Consider the following 24,482-nt stretch of genomic DNA (forward strand, 5'->3'; position numbering starts at 1 on the left):
TTTCACCTTGACATCGCCCGTTCTACTTCAACTACGCCTCAACGCGCCAGCCTAAAATGAATATCAATCAAGAAGGCTTTCAACGCCGGTTAGATGCTCTGCAGAAAATACTGCAGCAGTACAATCTGAAGGTAAGTTCTCGTTGATAGATTGGCATACTACAGTCCCACTTACCTGTCCAAGTCAACGCAGGTAACTCCGATTGCCTATGTTGAGCACTGCCCCTTCCACTTCAACAATTTCATCTACAAGGTGGATCTAGAGGCCCCGGCGACCCCGGCAACATTTTCCAGGCAGCAGCCATGTACTTCGGCGCCGCCCGAGGAAGGCGTCACGACGCTAGTAATCCGTATGAGCAACCCTCTTGCTGAGGGGCTTAACAACGCCAACCGCGTCGAGAACGATATTGCTGCACAACACCTCGCGAGACAATCCATACAATCTGCTGGGCTACCTCCTGTGGTGCCTGCGGTTTACGCCTGGGCTCCTTGCAGATATCCAGATGTGCCGGGTGAGGAGGGATTCGGGTGGACAATGAGCGAGTTTAAGCCAGGTTCAGACCTGGACGGTCAATTTCCTTCACTAACTCTAGATGATGCGATAGATGTCATCCAACAACTAGCGAAAATCTTCGCCGCCATACAGGGCGCCAAGATACCGGAAACGGTGACTAAATTTGGAGCGCTGACTATAGATGACAGCGGTGCTATCATAGGCGGACAACCACCGCTTCTGAAAGGGGGGCCGTTCAACTCATATGCGGAATACTGGGTCGCTATTCTACAGGCGAAATTGAGCGAAGCGGACGAAAGTTCATTTCTAAAAGGATGGAAATATGGAGGATTGAGGGAGAAAATTGACAAGTTTCTCGCATCAGGTGGCGTGGGCAAAGTCCTAGAGAGCGTTGACACTGACAAAAGGGTTCTGGTGCATGGAGATCTGAGTGCGTTAAGAACCATACTACCATATCCTGGAATCGAAAGCTGACATCTCGATAGCCTTGAACAATGTGCTATATGACAGCGCGACCAAGCGCATCACGTCGGTTCTCGACTTCGACTGGTCGGCAGTTACGAATCCCTGTGACGAGTTCCTAACGGGGCTTTGGGACATAGGAGGCGGCATCCATGAGAGGAACGAAAAGTTCTTGCCAATGCTTCTATCGGGCGATTTCAGCACGCAGCCCGAGGGGCTATCAGCCGATGACGTTAGAAAGTGGGAGGTGGCTAAGGCTTGGGACAAGGCCGTCGCTGAAGCTGGAGCCATAAGACCAAGTGACATTTCTGGCGTGGACCGTATACAAGTCTTGAAAGAGTTAGAGGACTCATTATGTCCGTTCGAATTGGCCAATGAGGTTATGCTAAAGCGCAAGTCAAATGAGGAAAAGCTCAAGAAGAAAAATGAGATGGAGACGAAGATTCGAAAGTTGCTGGAGACTTATGAGAATCACGGATAAGTACCTAGGTACCCTCTAGAAAAAGTATGTTAAAAGTGGAACATGGCACGGAAAGAGCTCGGATGATAATTGACTTGTACTGGACCATGTTATCGATATTCCTATCTAGGATTAGTGGCAGCTAGAGCTGTCGGATTGGATCAATCAACGGCTACTTTTCCCCACACAACGGTACTAGAAAAATTTTGGAGCTTTCTCTTTTTTTTCCAATTCGTAGAGAGTTCGCAAAACGTCTAAATCCAACATCCAAAACTCCATTTGCAATTGCCATTGGAACAAATCAGTTCCTTTCTTCCCGCCAACACCGTCGTGAGTGTGTTTGAATATCTACAAAAGGTAAAATACTACGGCTGGCAAAAATGGCAACCAAAGAGATTAAGCCCAAGGAGGACGAGTTCTCAATTAAGCCTACCGCGGTCACTCCGTCTCTTGACACGAGCACATGGCCGTTGCTGCTGAAGAACTACGACAAACGTACGTGAACTGGATTAAAAAGAAGCTTAATATTTGCTTGCAATGCTAATATCACTGTTTAGTTCTTGTCCGAACCGGACATTTCACTCCCATCCCCAATGGCAGCTCGCCTTTGACTCGAGATCTCAAGTCATACATTAGCTCCGGCGTGATCAACCTCGACAAACCTTCCAATCCTTCCAGTCACGAAGTCGTTGCTTGGGTGAAGAGAATCCTACGGTATGGTAGCCTGTTCTAGAATCGATTGAAATATTTTCAGGAGACTAATTCTGCGATTCTAGTGTTGAAAAGACTGGCCACAGTGGTACTCTTGATCCCAAGGTTACCGGTTGCTTGATCGTCTGCATTGACCGTGCTACTCGACTTGTAAAATCTCAACAAGGTGCTGGAAAAGAATATGTTGCCGTCATTCGATTACACGACAAGCTTCCTGGTGGAGAAGCGCAATTCTCCCGCGCACTTGAAACATTGACCGGTGCTCTATTCCAACGACCTCCTCTAATTTCCGCTGTGAAGCGACAACTTCGTATCCGAACTATCCACGAGAGCCGAGTCATCGAATTCGACAATGACCGCCACCTTGGCATTTTCTGGGTCAGTTGCGAGGCGGGTACATACATCCGAACTTTATGCGTCCATATGGGTCTTTTGCTAGGTGTCGGTGCGCACATGCAAGAGCTGAGACGTGTGCGAAGTGGTGCTATGGACGAGACGAAGGATCTAGTCACACTCCATGATGTCCTCGATGCTCAATGGACGATGGACAACACTCGTGACGAATCCTACCTACGCAAAGTTATTTCTCCTCTTGAGACCCTTCTCACTTCCTACAGGAGAATTGTGGTCAAGGACAGTACCGTCAACGCCATTTGCTATGGTGCAAAGCTTATGATTCCCGGTCTTCTACGATATGGTATGTGATGCGCCTGGTTTGCCCTCTGTTTTTTTTTCACTTAAACTAACGAAACATTCTAGAGGATGGTATTGAGGTACACGAGGAAGTTGTCTTGATGACTACGAAGGGTGAAGCTATTGCTCTCGGCATTGCTATGATGTCGACCGTCGAGATGTCCTCTTGCGATCACGGTGTAGTGGCAAAGGTGAAGCGATGCATCATGGAGCGTGATCTGTACCCTCGCCGATGGGGCTTGGGTCCTACTGCTACTGAGAAGAAGAAGCTTAAGGCATCTGGAAAGCTGGACAAGTTTGGACGAGCGAACGAGGCAACCCCCGCCAAGTGGACCTCCGAGTACAAGGACTACAGCGCCCCAGCCGATGGTGTAGCACCGACACCGGTTGCTGATGTTTCGATGACGGAAGCCCCCGCCTCGGTTCCTGCCCCGGACACTCCATCCGCGCCTACACCGGCTGCTGGTGATGACGACAAGAAGAAGCGCAAGAAGCACGACGGCGAGACGGCAGAGGAGAAGGCAGAGCGCAAGAAGCGAAAGGCTGAGAAGAAGGCGGCCAAGGAGGCCAAGCGCGCCTCTCTAGGCAAGCAAGCCGACTCCGACTCGGAATAAACGAACCCCTCGAATTCCAGGTTGAACCTCTCCCGAGTAGCCTCTCGTTGATACCTTCGGTCGGTCGGTTATTGCCCCATTGCATGTACATGCATTTGCTTACGGCGTTATCTGCTGTATTATACAGTTTCTGAGGGTCAGGAAAATCGGCGTTTAGGAATTTTTTTACCCTTTTTTATTTTCTCGTCAGTCATGAGGTTTCGATGTCGGGGATGATGGAGTGCGGATCCTGAATCGACGTAGATAGCAGGAAATGCCGCGTATTTGCACATATTAAGTGTTCTTATGATCTTTGATCTTGTTTGTGTGATATGGTGTCGTAATTGCTAAGTTAGATGACTGTAGAAATTCAGTCTCAGCTACTTCCACTCATTAAATTCTTAGCCTAAGCAGAAACATGTTGCTACCATAGGTGCCCACCTATATTTACGCCTCCGGGTATGTGGCGTCCTAGTCAGGCTTTTTCTAGGGACCTAGTATTATTATTAGGTACTGAATAGGCAGCTGATGGTCTCCCGGAGGTTTTGCGGCAGTGAGTTCGTCATCTTAGCTAGGTACCTACTCCTAATAACAATTCGCCACTCGCTAAATTTAAGCCATCCCTTTTAGCTCTCTAGGTGCTGTTATAGTGGGTTGTCTGATTTTGTTCAAGTCGTAGTTGGAATATAGTGAAGATTGTTACGCCATAGTCGTACGGGAGTCCCAGGCGGGCATATTCCTTCTCGTGTATTCTTATTTTCCCTTACCATTCTTCCCTTGACCTTGCTTGTGTTCTGTGTCAAATTGCCCGAGTTCGTGGTTATTTCCCCGGTCGGGTATTGCCCTAGGTAATACACGAAATGCGCCTCTTACGCGCGTGGGGAAATTTACTCTCCATGGAATCCATCTCGTACTCCCGTTAGCGTTGCCCGTTGAAGTCGTAGAATTTAGGTTTCAGTATTCACTGCCGCGTTCGAAGCGAGAATGTCTTGTATTTCGGGGTTATAAATGGACTAGGGCATAATCTCGGGGAGGACGGAGGTATTATATCTGTATACTATTATGAATTTTCCAAGATACGGCCATAAATTCCCGAATCGATATTGATTGCGTATAAACTTGCTCATCTCTATCTTACCGCCTTTCGGACCTTACTATCGCCTAGCCGTAGCGGAGAAGTATGTTATAGAATCGTTGGTTGAGAGGAAGGGAGACATGATGTAGAGTATCTTCACGCTTCGTTCGCCCTAATATAAACAACGACGTAAGCCGCCAAAACCCGAATGCCTAGGTAGTGCCAAATCAGGGTACGTGGAAGTTCATTCTAATGAAGTTGCTTGCTTGGATGACTACTTTTACCCAGCTGCCTAGTAGACGAATAGCTAAACAATAAATTTAGAGAGTCGTATCTGAACTGGATATTCCCAGTTATGTAGAAAGATAGTTCCAGATATGTTTAAAAGGTCTTCGAGGCGATCAGTTTCTTCAAGGGGTTTGGTCCCGGGCAGGGGTTCACTAAAATCAGCCGCAATGCCGCATTGGATCCGCACAGGCATTGGTCCAAAATTCCCATACATTGGGCGCATGGGAAGATCAAAACAAAGTTTAGTGATGATCATCAACCACTAACTTTGCTAATGCTAGGTACCATCAGCGGCCAGCTTCTTTTCAGGGGCGGAGGGGTTACCGCTAAAATTGCATGGGCACGGCCAAATTTGGCATAGCGTTCGGCAGTTGCCCATAACTAAAATTAGACGACTACGACAACTTCATGTCGTAGATTCAAACTCTTTGCTATTAGATCAGATGAAATTCAGACGGACAAGAACCTGTGCTCTGCGCCTATGTATGAAGTAGCGTACTTACATAGGTACGTTATTACCGCGTCCTCGAGTTTGTACAACAACATCGAGGCAGGAGGCCAAGTTGACGCTCATTAGCATCAGTAAAGTAAATATAATTGGTTCATCTACAGCTGGCATTGCACGAGCCATGCAATTCAGTTTAGTGAAGTCTTACGTATTGTACCAAAATTACAGGGAAATAAAGGGATGAGCAAAACCTTGCCTATCACATCGACTTAATACTCAGAGTTGCCATACTTCCGCCTGCGAGCGTTCTAGAGGCCAATGCCCCGCTGTTTCTGTGTCGAGCCATGTCCAAAGCCGATACTTCTTTAGTATCAGATGTTGGTAATAATGTATGGCAATGCATAAACCCCAGCCCGCCGCGCATCCAAGTCTTTTTGAGTCAAGTAGTCGACTTCCGGCTCCACGGCATGCGGGTATTAGACAATTCGTTTCTCTGTCCCTTTCCTAGCCTTTCCTTCTGTCCTACCAAGTGGCGTCAAGGAGCGTGCGATTTTATAATACGACCCCGCCAGTTACACTGTTGTCAGCCGCACGAATTTCAGTCATATTGCTTACCGCAACACTGCGTGTGCGTCTAGTAGGGGGTAAATAAGAAAGCGAGACCTACGTCGATACGTTTGGTTTAAAATATCATAGCCCTTTCCTGTCGTATTTTTATATAATACAGATGAGCACCGACTCATCCATTTCAAATTCATTAGCCAAGATCGATCCAGTTATTTGATCCATAGATCGGCTTTCAGTTCCAAGCCAACCTAGTTCTCGCATCATCTCTCCTTGGTTTTAAGTTAGGTCCTTAGCACCCACCCCGTTCTAGCTGCCTTGCTCGATATGCAAGCTGTTGGGAAATGATGTTTTTCTATACGCTTGCAGCCACCGCGCTGTCATTCTCTCACATATCCGCGTCGGTGATTCGAAGGAATGAGGTCCCGGTATTCAGTCAACAATTCGCCGATCCATCGGTGATTGAAGAGACGGATGGCACATGGTACGCTTTCGGGACGGCGGGTAATGGCAAACATGTGCAAGTTGCCATAGGGGACTGCCTATACGGAGACTGGACTCTCCTAAATGATACCGACGCGCTTCTCCGGCCTGCCGCCTGGACCACCGGACGTAACACCTGGGCGCCTGACGTGCGCCGACTGGCGGATGGATCCTACGTCATGTACTATAGCGGCGAGGTGGCCCAAGACCCTGCGCACCATTGTATCGGTACAGCCGTATCCAGCACGGTTTACGGGCCATATGTCCCCGACGACGAGCCTTTCGCCTGCGACCTGAGCGTCGGCGGTTCTATTGACCCCTCCGGATTCGAGGATGCCGACGGCAGACGATATGTCCTCTACAAGATCGACGGGAACAGTATCGGACACGGAGGCAGCTGTGGAAATACTGTCGAACCGATCATGCCCACGCCTATCATACTTCAAGAGGTCGAACAGGATGGTGTGACGAAAATCGGCGACCCGATTCAGATTTTTGACCGCACCGACGAAGACGGACCGTTGGTAGAGGCACCGAGTATGGTACGCACAGCCAACGGGATGTACATACTGTTTTTCAGTAGCGGGTGCTATCTGGAGCCGACCTACAATGTCAATTATGCGACAGCGAGCAGCCTGACAGGCCCGTTCGAGCGAGCCGATGACCCAATGATCAGGACGGGGGAGTACAACTTGCGAGCACCCGGCGGCGCCACTGCAGTGAACGTCAGAAACCAAGTCGGCATTGCTTATCATGCAAATTGCCCAGCAGGACGGTGTTTGCATACATCACCCACCGTTATTAACGGCCGGGAGGTGCGAGTGGTAATATAGAGCACCGTCGGATGCCATGATGCATATTCGCAAAGGACGAGGAAACTTGTATTGGACCTGGACGGCTCAACGATTTCCGAGATATCCACGGGCAAGTGTGAACGTATGCTTAGAAAATTGGGAGGCAAGGAGTTAGGAGATGGCTCAGTTGACACTTGTCGCTCTAGAGGCGCTAGAATTGGGAGGGAGAGGCTTCAATACTTCATTTTAATGCCATTAGATCTTTAGACCCGAGAACGAAAACCAACGATACCATAGAGCACATGGGTATTCTTAGAAGCATAGATTATTGATAATATAACGTTCTTTTGGTTACACTCGTAACTGGCTGGGGGTTTCCAATTGAGACTTGATGAAGTTGAATAATGAAAAGTCCAATGTGAATGACTCCACTTAAGTTATTCTATATTAGGTAGAGATTGTGGCTGGCCGGGCTAGCTAAACCTAATATAGAATAGTATAGATAGGTGTGGCGTTGAAGGTCTCAGCCATTGATGAGGGAAGTACAGAGTACTTTGTTCAGTCTCCCAAAAATAAGCGCCGGTTCAACCTTGCAACCTTCTCTACACTTTTTCGACTGCAAGCTGCAGGTGTTCTATCACAGTCACATTTACTACGCGTAGAAATATGGCGATACATCCCGCTCCGGTAAGGCAGCTCAACTATTAATCTTGCTGTCCTCCGAACTCTTCTTGGCTTATTCCTCGAAGCGCGCCTGCGACGGGAGGATACTTTACTGCAACCAACTCCTCGTTTCTACTCGCCGCAAAGTAGATGACTATCCAACATATGAGATGACGAAACGCAGATGCGCATATCGTCAATCAAGCCAAGGACATCGAGAATACCATGAGCCGCCAGATTAAGAATCATCTGGAGTTAATTAATTCTATAATATGAGTTTTCCTATGGAATCCACGAGTTTAGATTTGTTTCTTCTCAGGCTTGCTCAAAGTTTTATCATCCGATGTACCGAATTATTCACCCCCTAGGTAGCCCTACCACATGATGGTCCCGGATTTTCCTTTTCTTTTCCCTTTCAAGGCACCAATAGGTTCTTCTCTATCCCAAAATGGATGAAGAGAGATTTCTTGGTCTCTAAATGGTAGCCAAGGTGGTCAAGATTCTTGCCGCCAACGACCTTACCACCGACCCACTAGAGATGCTGGGTGCCCAGGTGAGATTACCGAACAAATCACGGCGCTTAGGAACAATACCTATCTAGACCAGGAATTAACCTCATTGGCTATTATCTTTCTGGGGTAACCCTTTTAGGTTCATCAGCTTTCGTTCTTCAACGTGATCTCCTGTATCTGATCATCGTTCACAAACATGTATGCGCTTGTTCGGAGATTTTCAATACTGCCAGGGGCTAGATGGGTAGATACTGCTACGATGCGACCTTTCAGCGTGTACCTCGGTGGGTAGTATTTCATGTCTTGCTTCTAGGCGCCGACTACAACCAAACCGCTAGTAGCGTACAATGGATAGCGCGCGATGCATCACCATCACTACCTCCTAAATCGCACAGCATTGGTCCACCAAGACCGATCAGATCGAATATATTATTCGGTCTATTCCGAGTCTTCCTGTGTAGCTCTCAACCCATTAAACCATTGCACTCTTTTTTTTTTCTATCTCTGAGTATTTGAATATTTTCAAGCTCTCCTAAGAGCGGATTCAAAACTCTCACCAGCTGGCTGGCTGTAATTTCATAAACATCTTGTAATACGTCCAATTCCTAATAATTCATTTTAAATCCATTCTTTAGTACAAGACAATTATCTCCAGGCGAGATGTCTTCTCTTCCGTCTATTCTAATTCTTACGCTCTTTACACAATATGCCGCTAGTTTACAAGTCACACCAAATTCACCCTGTGCTTCCTTGTGCATAGACTCTTCTGGCCTGGATCTGTCTGATCCAAACTCGTCTACAACGAATAATTCAGATATCTCTTGTTATGATTCCGAATATTCTAGCTCATCCGCGGGCCAAAAATACCAGGGATGTATGAGTTGTCTTCAAGACAGTACTTTCGCTCAAGGGGGCGAGAGCGACCAGCTTTGGTTCTTATGTAAGCACTTCCGATACTCATCTAACTAGCTAGACATCAGTCTAATATGTACGAAGACAACCTCAGATATACTTTTGATTACTGTATATTGGGGTTTCCCAATGCTACAGATGTACCTTCAACCCCCTGCTCAACGTCTACTGCTTGTGGTGGGTTGGATGATGCCTTCACGAATGACAAGCTCAGTCCAAAGACGCCCGGCTACTCATATTGTGGCGCGGATGGTTCCGGCATGACCAACACGATAGTGTCTGAGTGCATGTCCTGTGTAGGTGCTTTGGATGGTCAGAATTACCTGGCTAACTGTAAAACACCCCTATCATCCTCGTTACAGCTTAATTGCTAACAACGGTCTCAAGTTCTCATCGCCCTAGATGCAGGTTGTCAGCAGAAGCCTGCCACAGGAACACTGATAGGGCTAAACGACACTGTATTTTCAGAGACTAGGATTAGTGCTGTTGATCCAGCAGTCGAAAAAACAACTAATGATAAAGGGTCTTCGCTTACCACAACCCAATTAGCTGGAATTGCCGTCGGCGCCACTGTCGTCGTCTTGGCAATATCTGGTTTCCTACTCGTACATTTCCGTAAACGAAAAAATCGCCGTCTTCTACTTGGAAATGTCAGAACCTCGGTAGTGGGACAAAAGAAGAGTCGCCATCGTCCTGACTCGTCACTCTCATTCCGTTGCCAAACGCACCTAACACCGAGGTCACCGGCATTTTTTCCTAACCCAACCAACGACACTATCGAAGAGGAGAAACCCAGCGCAGGGCCATTCTCCGCCCTTGGTTCCCATCCCGTTTCCCCGGGGTCACCAAGGCAATCCGCCTGGCGTGGCCAGAACGGCGGTCCGGGTATCAATTCATCCTCGCGACCGGGTAACAAAGCGTTACCATTACATAACATCGCCACTGCTATCCCAGCCATACCAGGAAACGTGCATTACTCTGCTTCGCCAAAAGCTGCATTTTTCTCACCTACCGATGAGCCGGCTAGCACTACGAGCACTAAGAGCACAGCACAGCTTCTGCCTCTAAGACAATACAACCCAGCCGAATACGGTGTCTCCTCGCCGCAAGTGGGAAGCACCTCCGACGGTATATTCAGTAGTCCAACGTCCGGGTCTACTTCTAGCCCCCTGTTAAGCCGTGCGTGGGAGCAGAGGGCTCCGACATGGGACTTACCGCCCCGCAGCTCTAGCAAGCCATCGGGCATCGGGGCCTGGGAGAGAGTCGCCGCCGGTGTGGCAGCGAAAAATAGAAGGACTAGTAATTCGGGGAGTCCTGTTGAGACGAAACAGATTAATTTCAATTTTCCGCCACCGCCTGCTCGAAGATAATGCACATGTATATAGCATGTATCAATACATAATAAAAATATATAAAGTGAACCATCGTGGAATTATTTCTGTGCCCAACGTTCGTAAACATATCTTAAGCAAGTTTAAGGGGAGCAGAAAAAGGAAAAATTAGTGGGGTTTACACTGTATGTACGCTATATTTCCCGCCCAAGGTCCCTGTAAGGATTGGAATGGACTTGGCGCTATCGAACGCTAAGATTATAGGCGGTCTTAGCGATCAATTATTGAAGCTGTTGAGCTGTTATTACGGAAAATACATTACATAGGTACCTTGGAATCTACCTAGCTTTTTAATTGAAAAAAGTTTGAAATAGAGAATTGAATAATAGAGAACACACCTAGTTCGTATACAATCGAAATCTGTAGCTGTTGTCCAGCCGTTGTTTAATCGTCAGCTCTGAATAACACTAAATTACAGGGGTTACAGTGGCATCCTATTAGGTCCTTCTAATGAATTTATTCGGCGGTTATTATAACATAGATATTATAGCCTATAGACCGCCCGTAATGATAGCGGACCTTATCGCTAGAATCCCTTATAAGTGTAACACCTTTTAAGGCTTGGTACTCTATAAAATAAGAAGTAAGCCACTATGGGCAGTGATAAGCATCGTTTTTTTAAACCGAAACTTATAGATGAATTGGTCCAAAATTTAGGTACCGTGGGATGTTCCAGGTGCGAAATTATAGTGGGATAAGCCTGCTAGTACCTCTAAATTCAGATTGCTGCTTAGGCCTCTAGGCCATAAATTTTAGTAAACTTAGGCGCATATTCTTATCCTAGGCCCAGACCTGACTTCCACATACGTAAACCTCTTTAATATTCCGGTCGTCGCCCGTCATAACGAACTTATCAAAGATCGTCCTCGTAGAATCTTCGTGTTCCAACATCGTCATGACCCCCAAGCCATCAGCATTAATAATCAAGCCATCGAACTCTTTACCAACCTCGAAATTACCGACCTTAGTATCCAATCCGCATACTTTAGCTCCTCCAAGTGTGGCCAGGTAAAACAGCTCCCCAATATCCAATCCCTTATCCTTACCCTGACTCATCACCTCCCGCGCATTCGACGCCACAAGTGCCTGCCTCATAGCATCTAAAATGCTACTTGAGAAACCTCCGCCACTATCGGTCCCAAGACCGACTTTGATATCCCGCCGCAAGAAGTCCCGCACAGGTGCCGCCATAAAACCACCACCAACCGTCATATTAGAGACAGGACAGTGCGCGACGCCACAGTCGAGCTCCTTTAGGCGACCCATCTCATACTCGGTCATATGGCAGCAATGAGCGAGGATCGAGCGCTCGTTCAGCAAGCCATAATGTTCGTACAAGTCCGCCTCGCTCCCTTTAAACTGCGGGAATAGCTCCTGCAAGAAATTCATCTCCTGCTCGGCCTCGTTGAAGTGCGTCTGAATCGGCAAGTCCTGATTCGCCGCCGCGATCTTGCCTAGGCCGTCTAGCAATTCTGGATCGCAAGAGATGGCGAAGCGGGGTGTCAGCACGTGTTTCAGGAGTTTACTCTCCGGATCGATGCGTCGGATGTGCTCGATACACGCCTCGGTGTCTTTGAGGGAGCTCTCCACGCTCGCGTCGCGATAGTAGTCCGGGGCGTTGCGGTTCATGTTGCACTTCCCAACAAGCGCGCGCTGACCCTTCGCAAGACAAATGTCCGCAAGGATGTTGGTCGCCTCCGCGTGAAGCGAGCCGTAGTACGACGCCGTCGTGATGCCCTGCTTTAAGAAGCCATCGACACAGCTGGTGTAGACCCGGCGCGCATACTCCGGGTCACGGAAGCGCGCCTCATTCGGGAACGTGACTTTCTCAAGCCAATCCAAGATATGCATGCTCTGACCGAGCCCCCGTTGTGCCCATTGCGGCGCGTGGTTGTGCGTATCGACGAAACCCGGGATTATGAATTGGCCGCGGGGTAGATAGCGCACGTTCTCCGGGGAAGTGGGGATTTCCAACGCTGACAATAGCACGGACACTTTATCTCTAGAGATATCCTCAATAAGGTTGGTGATCTTACCGTTAGCGTCGACGATAAGCAAGGCGCTCTCAAGTATGATGAGTTCCGCTGGTCCTCGTGAATGGATCACTGTGCCGTGAAAGAGCTGGTGACCCATTAAGTCTGTTTTATCTATCAAGTCGTAAGATTTAACTTTAAAATAATGCTAAATGAACAATTAAATTCTGAATTTGAGGTCATTTAGTCATAATAAACGGCCTTTGAACTTGGTGGGAGGTAGGAGGGGTGGATGGAAAGTAGCTAAGATAGTGACTACATATAAGATATAAGACATACATATCATGCCAGTTGCAAAGTGTTAAATACCAGATGGAACCAGCTGTTCAGGGGCACTCTGTATTCCTTTCGCTAAAAAACGGTGCCAAAATCATATAGAAATATCAGAAATTAGCCTTGAGGTTAAAACTTTTGTAATAGACAAATTCTCATTTAACTTCCTTAGCTCTTATTGTTCATCTTTTGACATCTGTCATGTCGCTTTGTTATACTATTATCGATGCACTGCTGAATATATATATATCCATAAAGTGTTACGCGCTTGTCATGATAACTGCTACAGGAGAAATCTATTCCCTCAGAGTTGATACCTAATTTATATTCTCAAAGCTACTTGTAATAAAGTTGCCAATATGCTGAGGTTTACTGGAGAGGTACTGGCTTCCTATATTGGACTCAATATCAATATATTACCTGCAGTTTTTGGCATTCTTTCTCATTCAATCTTTCTTACCTAGGTATACAACATCACGGAAAATCAATAGTGTTTGAATCATAAGAGTCACCAGTAATCATGGATACACAAACCAATAAGAAAATCGACGAGACAAGTAAGTCCTCTTCCATCGAAACCACACACGGTGGAGCCCAAGAACTCTTAGTCAACGGCACTCAAAAGGGTGAACAGGTAGAAGGAACCGAAACTAATGAGCAGTCTACAGCTAATCCCCCCTCAGACGAGTTACAAGTTAACATAACACATCTCGATCGCAACTATACGGGCGGTCTTTCTTCAGATGGCTACGAATCATCGCGAGCTTCCAGCGATGTAGAGGATATCTTGAGAGGCCCACGAGCCTACCTGTATAGACATATGTCCGATAGCGAATCTAGCAAAGATTCAGATTTCTCATCAATGGACGTCTCAAGCAAATTGGACACGATACAATGTACCGCTTGTTCAGGGGAAACGCATATCTCGAAGTTGGTTCGCCTTCCTTGTGAGCATGGATATTGCCCGAAGTGTCTCAACCGTATGTTTGAGAATGCAATAAAAGATGAGGGATCATTTCCTCCACAATGCTGTGGGGAGGATATACTCATTGAGGATTTTGAAAACATACTTGATGCTGGGATCATAGCCCGTTTCCGAGAAAAGGAGGACGAGTACACTTCATCAGATCGGACTTACTGTCATCGACCAGTATGCGCCGCCTACATTCCACTCAAATTACATATCAAAGGAGTTGCGGTTTGTGATAAATGCCATGAAGAAACTTGTGTGGCATGTAAGGGTGCTTCGCATTATGGGCAGTGTCCGGAGGACCCACTGCTTGAAGAGGTCATGAAGCTCGCCGAAAAAATGCGTTGGCAGCGCTGTCAAAACTGCAAGGCCCTCGTTGAGCTGAGAGCTGGATGCAACCATATAACGTAAGTTCGAAAATGTTCTTACCAGCCGTAGCATATCTTACTGACACTCTCCAGGTGTCGATGTAAATACGAGTTTTGTTACTTATGTGGTGCGGTGTGGAAAAGTTGTGGATGTCCGCAAATGCAGCAGGAAGAACTAGATCAAACAGATCGGCAACGACGACTTCGACGTGGCGACCGATACTGGCGACGATTTCATGAGCCTGTGCTATATCGGTTTTAATTGTCTACCTACTAGGTAGCTACAAAGAGGAAAACCAGGCAACGAATACTCTCAGGTTGTTTATAACAAGTGACTATCAGAGATAACAAGGCATAATTCCATGTATATATCCATGCCGATGATTTAACGTCTCTACTGGCTACGAACCTAGGTATGAATAGGGGCAAAGGCGATTTTATTTCATGTTTGCTAGATACCCAACCAGATTTGTAGTTAGGATATGATTATAAGGTACCTATGTGCGACACAAAAGTTAAGATAATCTATATTATATCTTCACTATAATGTTAGCTGATTATTCTAGGAGCCCGTAAGTCTTTGCTGGAATAGTTTGTAGTTGGACTTCCACACCCCATCCATACCCGGTAGCGGATCTACACCTGCCTTCGTCAGATCCCCATTAACCCAGTTCAAAACTTTGTCGATGTACGCATCTTCCTCCGCATACATACTGTGGAACCTATCTCCAGGCTGGAATCGAGCCTTGCGTTCCCTGTGTTCCTCCTTCATAATCGATTTAGGGGGCAGCTGAGCTTGTCCTGCGAAGACTTTAGCTGCTACTTGGGCCTGGAAGTCGAACAGCGAAAACGTCGACACTAGATGGGAAACGCCGATGAATGCTAACGTGGGATCTGGGATGTAGAAAATGTCTTTGTGTAGGTTGTGCGTGGTGTATCCATCAGATGTGATGAGGACCTTCTCGTCTGCGTCCTCCCATGCAGTCAACGGCTGTTCCAAATCTCCGAGAAAAGGGTAAGACGTGATATAGCCCGTCGCAATAACAACGTGGTCAATACCCTCAATAACCTTTCCGTCTTCAAGCACAACTCTTCCCGGTATCGCTTGACCGGGCTCCAGGTGCTGGGGACTGGCGCCATCGTCGACCACATCAGGGATAAACTCCGCAACCATCGCAACCCTGTCGACGCCCTCGGGTAAACGCGATACAAGCTTATCAAACTTGCTTTCGCGTCTACTCTGAATTATCTTGGCTCCTAACTGAGAAGTTTCCTTGGCGATATCCAAGGCCGAGACACCGGCGCCAATTATGAGGATGGTCTGGTTACTAAAAGGGACAGGGGTTCGGTATTGCTTTGAATGCGTGACGCGACCCGGAAAACGCTCTTTCCACGTCGATAATCCAGGGACATCAGGTACAAATGGAACATGATAGTGACCGCTCGCTACCACCACAGCATCAAATTTCGAGGTTTTTTTAGTCAGCGTGTGACCCGACTTTGTCCTAGCAAATGTGCTGGTCACGATGGTCCACTTTTTGTCGCCTTCCGGCTTTGATACACTTTCCACTCGCGTGTTGAAATTTATCTTGTCGTAAACATTGTGAATATGGGCGATGTCTTTGATGTATTGGTGGACTACTTTTTGATCCACCAAGTCTTCGCTACCCTCTGGCCATTGCAGCAGACTACTTCGCATAATAGGGGTTGGGATGTTGTTCTTCAACCCAGCATAGCTACAATCATATTAATATCCTGCAATAAAACTTGGATGCAGCCGTGATAAGGGGTGAAAGATTTATATTGGGCTATTAAAGGTAGGGGTTGAGATGGTTCAAAGAAAATGGTATTAATTTTCAGTTTGGGGTTGTCTTATACGTACCATGGATTTGGTGGACCATGTATCAAGGCGACTTCATCCGAGCTTAGTCCTTCTCTTTCAACCTCTTCCCAATTGGGAGCTGGAGGTCTAACATTAGGAAACGGCGGATCCCTATCCGGTTGGGGCTCATAATCCCATACGCCGCCGACCACGCCGGTTCGTTCGAATACAGTCACATTGAAGCCGTCTCGGAGGAGATGAGCGGCTGAAACAACACCACTAATACCTGCGCCGATCACAGCTACATCCTTGATGGTGCCGAGATCCGGCCCGCTCTCAGCTTTGTTGTCACTGGCTAAGGAACCCATAATGGTAATGCTTAGAGAGGTGAGAAAAAAAGCTTGACGAGTAGCGGCCACAGCAAGATATGAATAGAAACGGAACCCACGGGTGTCTGTGGAACTCTACGATCCTAATCAGAACATTTACTCGATAGGGACAAGAACATGATCTCCTCATTCCTGACCTCGGGATGCTTGGTGTTGATTGGAAATCACGGTATCCCACTAAGTCGGATCCGAGGATGAGGCAATATGCATCAATGATTACGTGCTTTTTAGGATCATGCCTAAGCGATAAAAACACGAGGGGGGTACCGTATGATCTAACGGATATGGCGAGATGATAATTCATGATATATATACCTTGTAGGTTTACCATACATAGAAGAATTGTGTAATTTCAGCTAATGCGTGGTTATCCCCTGGCTAGCTTGACCTTTGATATAGGAACAGGAGTATTTCGCGCAGGTCTCGGTGTCGATATTCTCTCTAGCGCCTCATTATGTTTTATAAGATTAATCAAAGGCCTTAATAATCTGCCATTCTACTGGTTCTCTACCTAGTAGTTATTCTATGCTGACTGATCGTGCTTTCTGAACACGTTCTCGACGATGAAGGAACCTTATCGTGAGAGAAGTTATAATAAGTCCAGCAGCTATGAATACCATGGTGATAAATCCCTTGTGATACTGTGGCCCATCGACTTGCTGCCAAATGAGTAACGGTAACCATGCCTGTACCACGTAAGCCATCTCGTTCATGGTTCCCACCACAAGAGCTCGCTCCTCATTATCATCGCTGCAAATCTCATGGGCCCACGCAAATGTCAGCCCACTGATACCTCCTCCAATCGTGCCTACGATGTAACAAGCCCATTTCCAGCCGACGGGAATATTCCAAACAGCAAGACTTGTGTTAGTAATGATGTTGACAACCCCTGAAAACACCATTGCCGGCCATCTTTCTCCTTTGAACAATGAATCGGACGTCCAAGCGTATATGTACGTAAATATCACAGCGATAGCCGATGCTATCGTTGGATAGGAGTTTATGGCAGTGATACTGTAACCTTCCGACTTCAGCCAGATCGCGAAAGCTGGCTGACTACCATAGCCAACACCATTGTTGAAGAAAATGTAAAGAAGAGTCAACGCGTAAATGTGCCAGGACGAGAAGATTTTCTTGACTTTGGCCTTGGTGTAAGGTCCCCGGTTGGCTCGGCCTTCTAATTCCATACGTTTCTTTGCCAGCGTTATCTCGTCCTCATTCAACCACCACGCACGAGTGATTTCGGGTACATCCGGGAAGAAGAAAAAGCCTGCGATGGCGATCGGCAAGGATATTATGGTGTTTATAATAAAAAGCCACTGCCAACCCTTGTATCCATCTGTGCCGTTAAGAGTGTAGACCGCGGCCATCAAGTAACCGGAAAACATGGATCCTATCGTACCGCTTGCATGGAAGATACAGCTTCGCTTGGCAAGTTCATCTTTTCGATCTGCGGTATGTTAGCGTAAGATAAAGTAAGCGATTTTTTCATAGTGTTATTCTCAATGGAATAAAGGGATAGATGGCACATACTACGAAGTTGTTAGCCTCTGATTCTCAAACGAAAGGGGGTGGAGATAAGAAAGGCAAAACTCACCACCAAGATCCAATGACATATTGCATGCCGGGATAAAAAGCGCTCTCAGCGAGCCCTATGAAAAATCGTAGAACATATATCTGTGTTGCCGTCTGGCACTTTGAGATCAAGATCGTTAAGACTGACCAGACGACTTCACACGCTGGAATCCAAATGGAGGGCCGGATTTTGGTGAGTAAAATATTGCTGCTATTGTTAATAACATTGAGCTGAAGGGGTAATCGACTCGTCATACCTTGGGATTTCACCGATAACATATCCAACCGTCCAACATGTAACCATATAATTGAGCTGGTTGCCGTAAAGTCCAAGATCTTCTTTCATACCGGATACGAAGGCGCTGCTAATGTTTATTTGGTCGAGATTTTTGATGAAGTATCCTAGCGAAGCGAAAGTCAAGATAATCGCATCTAGCTTGAACAGAAACCTCCTCTCCTCAGGTGATTTGTCGAACGTATCCCAAAAATACGATCTCCAAGTCTGCTCCGGTTTCGCAACGACGGGTGTCGTCGATTCAGCATCGCTGTGGTCGACGCTCTTAGCGGCGACTTCACCGTCGACATCGACCGCGCCTTTGGTTGTGATCTCCTTATTCGCCATTTCTTTCTGCTGGAATCAAACTCTCTTTGAAACCTGAGGGAAACAATCGAACAGAAACCACATGGGACATTACTGTCTTAAAAAGAGCTTGTCTCTCCATGAAGCTATACAAGGATTGTTTCCGCTATTTTTCGCGTAAAATAATATTTATGCCGCGTTTCGAGGAACGAAGGTCTTTCGAGTAGCGTCGCATTATAGATACCCCCTGCTCGATATCGACCCAGATCTCTCCATCAAGAAAGGACTACGATGTAAGATTATCAATCAGCTACTTCTCCAGGGACCGGAAGCCTCAAAGCTTGGTTGAGCATACGTATAACCCGACCACGGACAGGGTCATGGGATAACATGCCTAGCCAGTTAAGGAGAAATTCTCAAGACATTATGTACGCTGTCTTCCAACTCATGCAATGCAATGACTTAGCTATAATGAGTGTGGGGTTCTAGAAGTGTGTTCTTTGGAGCTAGAGAAGTAGAAGGGCCGAGGCAGACAAGGTGGTGATCACCTCAATACTAGCTACCATGACGCCATGTCTCACCCCACAGAACGCGTCAAATAGCACCGGATCATGCACCCAACCCGCATTTGAGAGGCGATCTTTCTTGCATCATCCTTCTCCAATATCGCGAATTGATAAGGAACTCCAATCGCGACCTCCATCAGTCGCGGAGAACTGTTTACTCATCGGTAGATTCTGCAGGACACTGTCGTGCAACAGCAGCTAATAGGATTGAAGCAGATACAGCTTACCAATCGTCGAACCCATCATTCGACGAGTGTGTCTTTGGAGATGGATAGTGACCTGTCGTCGAATTCTGCAAGAATGAGGTCAACGGTAGGGACTCTCCAACTGAATGCTCATGTCGCTGTATATAATTCCATTGGAGGTCGTAGGCATCTTGAGGTGGTGGGTGAGGAGTTAGAAGAGAGCTTCATTTTCCCCTGAAAATTTCGTCCAAAATTGAAGTAAAAAAATCGGAAAAAATAGCCGTACAAACATCGTGAAAATGGCACCAGCACCAATTGACGAACGCATCAAGGATTTTGCGGAGCCTCGCAAAGACACCCTCGGCCTACCTGAGCCGGCTCTCCTTCGCCTGAAGAAGGCCGGGGTCGACCTCTCTAACGGCTACCCTTACCGACCATCAAGGCCACTATACCTAGACGACGTCTACCAAATCCGAAATAAAGAGTGGAAACACGAAGAAGCGGGAGCGCGTGCCGATAAATCGAAGTCAGCGCTCCTGTCAGCAGCCACCAAAGTGACGGACCTAACCGCACACATCGGAACCGAGATCGAGGGCCTGCAGCTCAAGGACCTCACAGACCAGCAGAAAGACGAGCTAGCGCTTCTCATCGCAGAGCGGAGCGTCGTCTTCTTCAGGGACCAGGATCTCTCGCCCCAGCAGCAGCTAGCGCTTGGCAAGTACTACGGCGAGGTAGAGGTGCACGTAAGTCCTACCAACCCCTATCCTCCCACCTCACCAGAAGAACACCCACATACTAACCCCACCGAACACCAGCCGCAAGTCGCCCAAGTCCCCGGAAACCCCGGCGTGACCGTAATCTGGCCAGACCTACAAGCGACCGAGCGAGCCGCCAACTTCCGGAACCCGGGCGGGGCATCGCGATGGCACACGGACCTAGTGCACGAGCTACAGCCGGCGGGGATCACGCACCTGCACAACGACACGATCCCGCCTATAGGCGGGGACACGTTATGGGCGAGCGGGTACTCCGCGTACGAGAAGCTGTCGCCCGACTTCCGGAAGATAATCGACGGGAAGCTCGGGGTCTACCGATCCGCACACCCGTATTTAGACCGATCGAACCCGGAAGCCGGGCCGAAGCACGTGGAGCGGGTCCACCCCATCGTGCGCGTGCACCCTGCGACGGGATGGAAGGCGCTGTGGGTGAATCGGGCGATGACGGATCGGATCGTAGGTTTGGACAAGGCGGAGAGCGATGTGATCTTGAACTACTTGTACGACGTATATGAGAAGAATGTCGATATCCAAGTGCGGTTCCGGTGGACGCCGAATACCAGCGCGCTGTGGGATAACAGGTAAGCCAGCTTAGAATCCATAACCATATGTGATTGCTAACGTAGACGTATCTGCAGAATTACAATTCACAACGCGAGCTGGGACTACGGCGGGAAGTACCCCAGACACGGGACGCGTGTGACGACTTTGGGCGAGAAGCCATACTTCGATGCTTCGGCTCCGACTAGACGTGAGGCTCTTGGTCTTCTGGACGAGAGTGAGAAGCAGGTAGATGGGCCTGCCTAAGAACTTGTTATCTGTGATCGGAGATAGTAAATTAGCCAAACTTTTAAAATCCGTTCCATCAAACAGTTAAAGGATTCGCGTATCTTCTTGTGTGACATATGGGGTATCACGTGATTCGGGTTACAAGAGGGGTAGTCCGAATAGTAACACCTTGGCACATGCAACTGTTAGATCTCCCACCAAGACCCATACCAAATATGTTTTTTCAAATGGTCATTCATAGTCATATTCATCTCTATCCACCTTAATAAGTACGCCACTCATATTCCACTATCTAAGCAAAAGACACCGTCCAATCAGCGCCAATTCTAGCAGCGACCCGCCTTATGGTCGCATATGCAGCTCTGCCACCCTCGGCATTGTGGTACTCTAGCGGCACCGAAGTCTTCTTGCCCTCAGACTCGACTTCTACTTCCTTCTTATTAGCCCAAGATGAAGGCGCGCCGATGACAATGATTCTATCAACGGATACGCCGTGCATGAGCTTCAACCATTTCCCTTCCTTCACGCTCTTGATGTCGCGGCCTTCTGCGTCAGTAGAGGAAAGGGTAGAACCCTCCAACTTGAACTTGCGATGGATGTATTGGCCATTTTCATAATCGAAGGAGTCGCCATCGTCAACGTAGAGCTCGCCTTCCGCTTGACCATTCTTCCCAATTGCCACAACGAGGGTATAGTCATCGAATTTCATTAGCTGAGAAGAGCGACGCGGTGTATCCCGACGAGGTATGATATGTCCACCGCGAATCAATACGGGGATAGACTCGAGGGGCGCATCGACAGTTAGGTATTTGCCTTTAGTTGTCGCATGCTTTTTGTAGTTGAAGTAGTCATAATAGACCTCGTCATCTGGGATGTAAATATCAACAGTACGCTTGTCCTTCTCCACAACCGGCTTTACCAAAAGACCCGTCGATCCAACAAAGAATTGGTCATCAATGTCGAAACCACCTTCCTCACTCGGGTGTGTCCAGTACAGAGGACGGATGATAGGACTACCATCTTGGTTAGCATGGTAGAATGCGGTATACCAAGCGGGAAGTAGGCTGTAGCGGAGGCGTAAAGCGGACGTAATAATAGATCGATACGGTTCCGCAAGGAGGAATGGTTCACGGCGCCGAGCATCAATATGAGCGTGTCCTCGGAAGAAAGGATAGAAGGCACCGGCTTGGTACCAACGACTCTGAAGTTCCAATTCTGGGTTACCAAAGAAACCACCAACATCAGCACCAGAGAAAGGGAAACCAGAGATTCCTTGAGCGAGAATCATCGGAACGGAAGCGCCGAGGTGTTCCCAGCTGGCCTGATTATCGCCAGTCCACATCGCACCAAGACGTTGAGAGCCAGCAAAGAAGGATCGGGTAAGTACGAATGGGCGTTTCAGCTCACCCTTCTTCCGTGACAGCATAGCCTCGTACGTAGCATTGTGGAAAGTCATGCCGTTGACATTATGGACGTCTCGATGCTCCCAGCCGCCGTGGTGAAGATTGTCCTTCGGCATAGTGACCTCCGGTCCATTGAATACGGACGGTTCATTCATGTCGTTCCAGATGAAAGTGTTCTCCATTGTGCCCTTGAACTTGTCATAATTGAATAAAGTCGACCACCACTTGATGGCGGCTGGATTGAAAGCATCGATCCAATGCGAAGATCCAGGCCAGCACCAACCATCGAAGTCATTACCATCCTTATTCTTGACGGCCAGGCCCTTCGACTTAAGTTCGTCCGACACGTGATAACCTCCGGCATTCTTTATATGAGGATCAATGATCGTGACCAGCTTCCTTCCATGCTGATCTAAATGCTTACCCATGGAGATGGGGTCTTTGAACATGTCGTTGTCCCAAGTAAAGTACTTCTTGTCATCGGTGTATTCGATATCCAACCAGATGACATCGTATGGGATATGGTACCGATCCATTTTACGGTCAACCTCCTTGACATCATCATCCGAGACATAATTCCATCGGCATTGATGATAACCAATAGAGAATTCCTGAGGAAGGGCAGTGGTGCCAGTGAGTTCAGCATAGCTCTTGGTAATATCACGAGGGGTTGGACCAAGGAAGACGAATACATCCATCAAGCCGGACTCCGAGATCCAGTGAGTCTGTGTGTTGGTCTTGGCACCAATTCCCAGCGCCAAGGGGTTCTTGGATTCCTTGGCCTTGGTGATGTCGATCCAGGTTTCGGCAGCATTTAGCCAGAAAACACCGACAGTCGAGTCCTTTCGCTGAGCTTGCATAAAAGGAATAGCCCCATATAAAGTCATTGGGCTGTCCAAGATGTACTCGAAAACATCGGCATTGTATAACCTGTATGGTTCCGCGTAGTTACCCTCACCGCCGCGAGTCTCCTTCAGTGACAAGGGGCCAGCATGTTCCGGAATTCCGTAGACGTGCTCGTAGCCCAAGAAAGTGATATCAAGGGCAACACTCTCAGGTCCACGAGGCTTAGAATCGGTATTACCACCAAAAGTTTCTTCCCACCAAGTGCCTTCGTCTTCCGACGGAGGTACGTCGATGATTTCTTCCTTCTTCTCCTCTTGTCCTTCTTCACCCTCTTTCTTTTCTGGCTCCGGCTTCTCGATCTTCGGTCGCCAATGCTCCATATTTATTAAGCCACGGTCGTTGAATCTGATCTGAGAGACACCATCTCGCTTGAATTCAATCGAGTATGGCTCATAGGTAATATCGGCTTCAAATGCTAGGTTGGGGCCATATTGGATCTTGATGCCGGTCTCACCTTCATGAGAAATTTTAGCATCCGTATCAACATCCAAGCCACCAACAATCGTCCATTTTTCAGCTTCGTTGTATCTCTCTTTTCTAGCCCCGCTATTATGCCTAATCTCAATGTCCTTATCTTGTCTCTTCTTCTCGTCGACCGTAACACGTGCCGTACCCGATTTCAAGAAAGATACGGTGATGGGAAGTTGGACGGTATTTCCTTGTTCGTCGATAGTTTTTAGAATCGTAGCGTGGAATTGGCCATCCTTGAACGAGGCCAGCTCGGAAGGAATCTTGTAGGGTGCTTTCCATTCGGACCCTAGAGCGACAGCGTTGTCGGCATAAGCTCTATTTCTCTTGCAGAAGCCAGACTGGTCACATTTCTTGAAATCATTTTCCTTCACCGCAACTAGTTTCTATTAGCTTTAATTGAAGGGTTTTGTCAGCGATTGGAAATATTACCTCCTGGCATAAAAAGTGAACATAGAACAGCGAATAGGCATAAAAAAGCTGCCCATCTTGGGGACAGCTGGCTCATACCAGCACCGGCCATGTTGGTCCCCTTGGCACGGTGTCCTTCGTTAGAATAATTAGTGTCAACAATGATAGAGAGAAAAATCAAAATAGTGACAAAACTAAATCATTGAGAGAGATAAACATAAAATCATGAGTGGTTTCACTCAATTGCTTCGCATGGTTGCAAGCAATTGGATATATCGTTCTTATTCTTTGTGGAAGGTTAAACTTGGTGCGAGATGCGAGCTGTCCAAAAGATACGAGCTACCTTGTACCTTGAAGCTTCCCTTGAATTAGGTAATCTAGTATTTTAGCCTATGAGCCACAATTC

At 47.5% G+C, this 24,482-nt stretch overlaps 10 protein-coding genes across 10 annotated transcripts; 6 read left to right on the forward strand and 4 right to left on the reverse strand.

The window, feature by feature from the left end:
* Positions 1-56: 56 nt before the first annotated feature.
* Positions 57-1,456, forward strand: GGS22DRAFT_189476 (uncharacterized protein; the record flags this gene model as incomplete). The annotated part of the gene is made up of 3 exons (XM_047964857.1): positions 57-131; positions 184-943; positions 999-1,456. The coding sequence occupies 3 exons, from the start codon at positions 57-59 to the stop codon at positions 1,454-1,456; spliced, it is 1,293 nt and encodes a 430-aa protein (XP_047818181.1).
* A 158-nt stretch (positions 1,457-1,614) lies between these two features.
* Positions 1,615-3,768, forward strand: GGS22DRAFT_165442 (putative rRNA pseudouridine synthase). Its single transcript, XM_047961679.1, has 4 exons — positions 1,615-1,930; positions 1,993-2,149; positions 2,212-2,843; positions 2,906-3,768. Exons 1-4 carry the CDS (start codon positions 1,816-1,818, stop codon positions 3,451-3,453), a joined length of 1,452 nt encoding a protein of 483 aa, XP_047818182.1. The 5' UTR covers positions 1,615-1,815; the 3' UTR covers positions 3,454-3,768.
* A 2,272-nt stretch (positions 3,769-6,040) lies between these two features.
* GGS22DRAFT_194867 (glycoside hydrolase family 43 protein) lies at positions 6,041-7,470 on the forward strand. The gene has a single exon (XM_047965575.1). The coding sequence runs from the start codon at positions 6,152-6,154 to the stop codon at positions 7,121-7,123; it is 972 nt and encodes a 323-aa protein (XP_047818183.1). The 5' UTR covers positions 6,041-6,151; the 3' UTR covers positions 7,124-7,470.
* Positions 7,471-8,526: 1,056 nt separating this feature from the next.
* Positions 8,527-10,592, forward strand: GGS22DRAFT_165447 (uncharacterized protein). Its single transcript, XM_047961680.1, has 3 exons — positions 8,527-9,199; positions 9,256-9,504; positions 9,559-10,592. Exons 1-3 carry the CDS (start codon positions 8,920-8,922, stop codon positions 10,539-10,541), a joined length of 1,512 nt encoding a protein of 503 aa, XP_047818184.1. The 5' UTR covers positions 8,527-8,919; the 3' UTR covers positions 10,542-10,592.
* Positions 10,593-11,131: 539 nt separating this feature from the next.
* GGS22DRAFT_165448 (guanine deaminase) lies at positions 11,132-12,807 on the reverse strand. Its single transcript, XM_047961681.1, has one exon. It carries the CDS (start codon positions 12,693-12,695, stop codon positions 11,343-11,345), a length of 1,353 nt encoding a protein of 450 aa, XP_047818185.1. The 5' UTR covers positions 12,696-12,807; the 3' UTR covers positions 11,132-11,342.
* Positions 12,808-13,388: 581 nt separating this feature from the next.
* GGS22DRAFT_189481 (uncharacterized protein) lies at positions 13,389-14,468 on the forward strand (the record flags this gene model as incomplete). The annotated part of the gene is made up of 2 exons (XM_047964858.1): positions 13,389-14,245; positions 14,300-14,468. 2 exons carry the CDS (start codon positions 13,389-13,391, stop codon positions 14,466-14,468), a joined length of 1,026 nt encoding a protein of 341 aa, XP_047818186.1.
* A 300-nt stretch (positions 14,469-14,768) lies between these two features.
* Positions 14,769-16,396, reverse strand: GGS22DRAFT_189482 (FAD/NAD(P)-binding domain-containing protein; the record flags this gene model as incomplete). Its single annotated transcript, XM_047964859.1, has 2 exons — positions 14,769-15,942; positions 16,089-16,396. The coding sequence occupies 2 exons, from the start codon at positions 16,394-16,396 to the stop codon at positions 14,769-14,771; spliced, it is 1,482 nt and encodes a 493-aa protein (XP_047818187.1).
* A 539-nt stretch (positions 16,397-16,935) lies between these two features.
* On the reverse strand, positions 16,936-18,614 carry GGS22DRAFT_180298 (MFS general substrate transporter; the record flags this gene model as incomplete). Its single annotated transcript, XM_047963752.1, has 3 exons — positions 16,936-17,839; positions 18,015-18,200; positions 18,250-18,614. 3 exons carry the CDS (start codon positions 18,612-18,614, stop codon positions 16,936-16,938), a joined length of 1,455 nt encoding a protein of 484 aa, XP_047818188.1.
* Positions 18,615-19,622: 1,008 nt separating this feature from the next.
* On the forward strand, positions 19,623-21,025 carry GGS22DRAFT_194875 (alpha-ketoglutarate-dependent sulfonate dioxygenase; the record flags this gene model as incomplete). Its single annotated transcript, XM_047965576.1, has 3 exons — positions 19,623-20,066; positions 20,139-20,680; positions 20,738-21,025. The coding sequence occupies 3 exons, from the start codon at positions 19,623-19,625 to the stop codon at positions 20,904-20,906; spliced, it is 1,155 nt and encodes a 384-aa protein (XP_047818189.1). The 3' UTR covers positions 20,907-21,025.
* Positions 21,026-21,106: 81 nt separating this feature from the next.
* On the reverse strand, positions 21,107-24,364 carry GGS22DRAFT_165451 (glycoside hydrolase family 31 protein). The gene is made up of 2 exons (XM_047961682.1): positions 24,098-24,364; positions 21,107-24,044 (listed from the first exon to the last, which is right to left on the reverse strand). Exons 1-2 carry the CDS (start codon positions 24,186-24,188, stop codon positions 21,181-21,183), a joined length of 2,955 nt encoding a protein of 984 aa, XP_047818190.1. The 5' UTR covers positions 24,189-24,364; the 3' UTR covers positions 21,107-21,180.
* Between the last annotated feature and the right edge of the window lie 118 nt (positions 24,365-24,482).

The sequence above is a fragment of the Annulohypoxylon maeteangense genome (genome assembly GCF_022496945.1).
Source record: "Annulohypoxylon maeteangense strain CBS 123835 unplaced genomic scaffold GGS22scaffold_10, whole genome shotgun sequence".
NCBI classification, from domain to species: domain Eukaryota; kingdom Fungi; phylum Ascomycota; class Sordariomycetes; order Xylariales; family Hypoxylaceae; genus Annulohypoxylon; species Annulohypoxylon maeteangense.

Coding starts and splice junctions, on each gene's coding strand:
- GGS22DRAFT_165442 (XM_047961679.1), top strand. CDS start 1,816: ATGGCAACCAAAGAGATTAAGCCCAAGGAGGACGAGTTCTCAATTAAG. Junction 1,931..1,992: donor GCTGAAGAACTACGACAAAC/GTACGTGAACTG, acceptor ATCACTGTTTAG/TTCTTGTCCGAACCGGACAT. Junction 2,150..2,211: donor TGGGTGAAGAGAATCCTACG/GTATGGTAGCCT, acceptor CTGCGATTCTAG/TGTTGAAAAGACTGGCCACA.
- GGS22DRAFT_194867 (XM_047965575.1), top strand. CDS start 6,152: ATGATGTTTTTCTATACGCTTGCAGCCACCGCGCTGTCATTCTCTCAC.
- GGS22DRAFT_165447 (XM_047961680.1), top strand. CDS start 8,920: ATGTCTTCTCTTCCGTCTATTCTAATTCTTACGCTCTTTACACAATAT. Junction 9,200..9,255: donor CGACCAGCTTTGGTTCTTAT/GTAAGCACTTCC, acceptor ATATGTACGAAG/ACAACCTCAGATATACTTTT. Junction 9,505..9,558: donor TCAGAATTACCTGGCTAACT/GTAAAACACCCC, acceptor AACGGTCTCAAG/TTCTCATCGCCCTAGATGCA.
- GGS22DRAFT_165448 (XM_047961681.1), bottom strand. CDS start 12,695: ATGGGTCACCAGCTCTTTCACGGCACAGTGATCCATTCACGAGGACCA.
- GGS22DRAFT_165451 (XM_047961682.1), bottom strand. CDS start 24,188: ATGGCCGGTGCTGGTATGAGCCAGCTGTCCCCAAGATGGGCAGCTTTT. Junction 24,045..24,097: donor TTCACTTTTTATGCCAGGAG/GTAATATTTCCA, acceptor AATAGAAACTAG/TTGCGGTGAAGGAAAATGAT.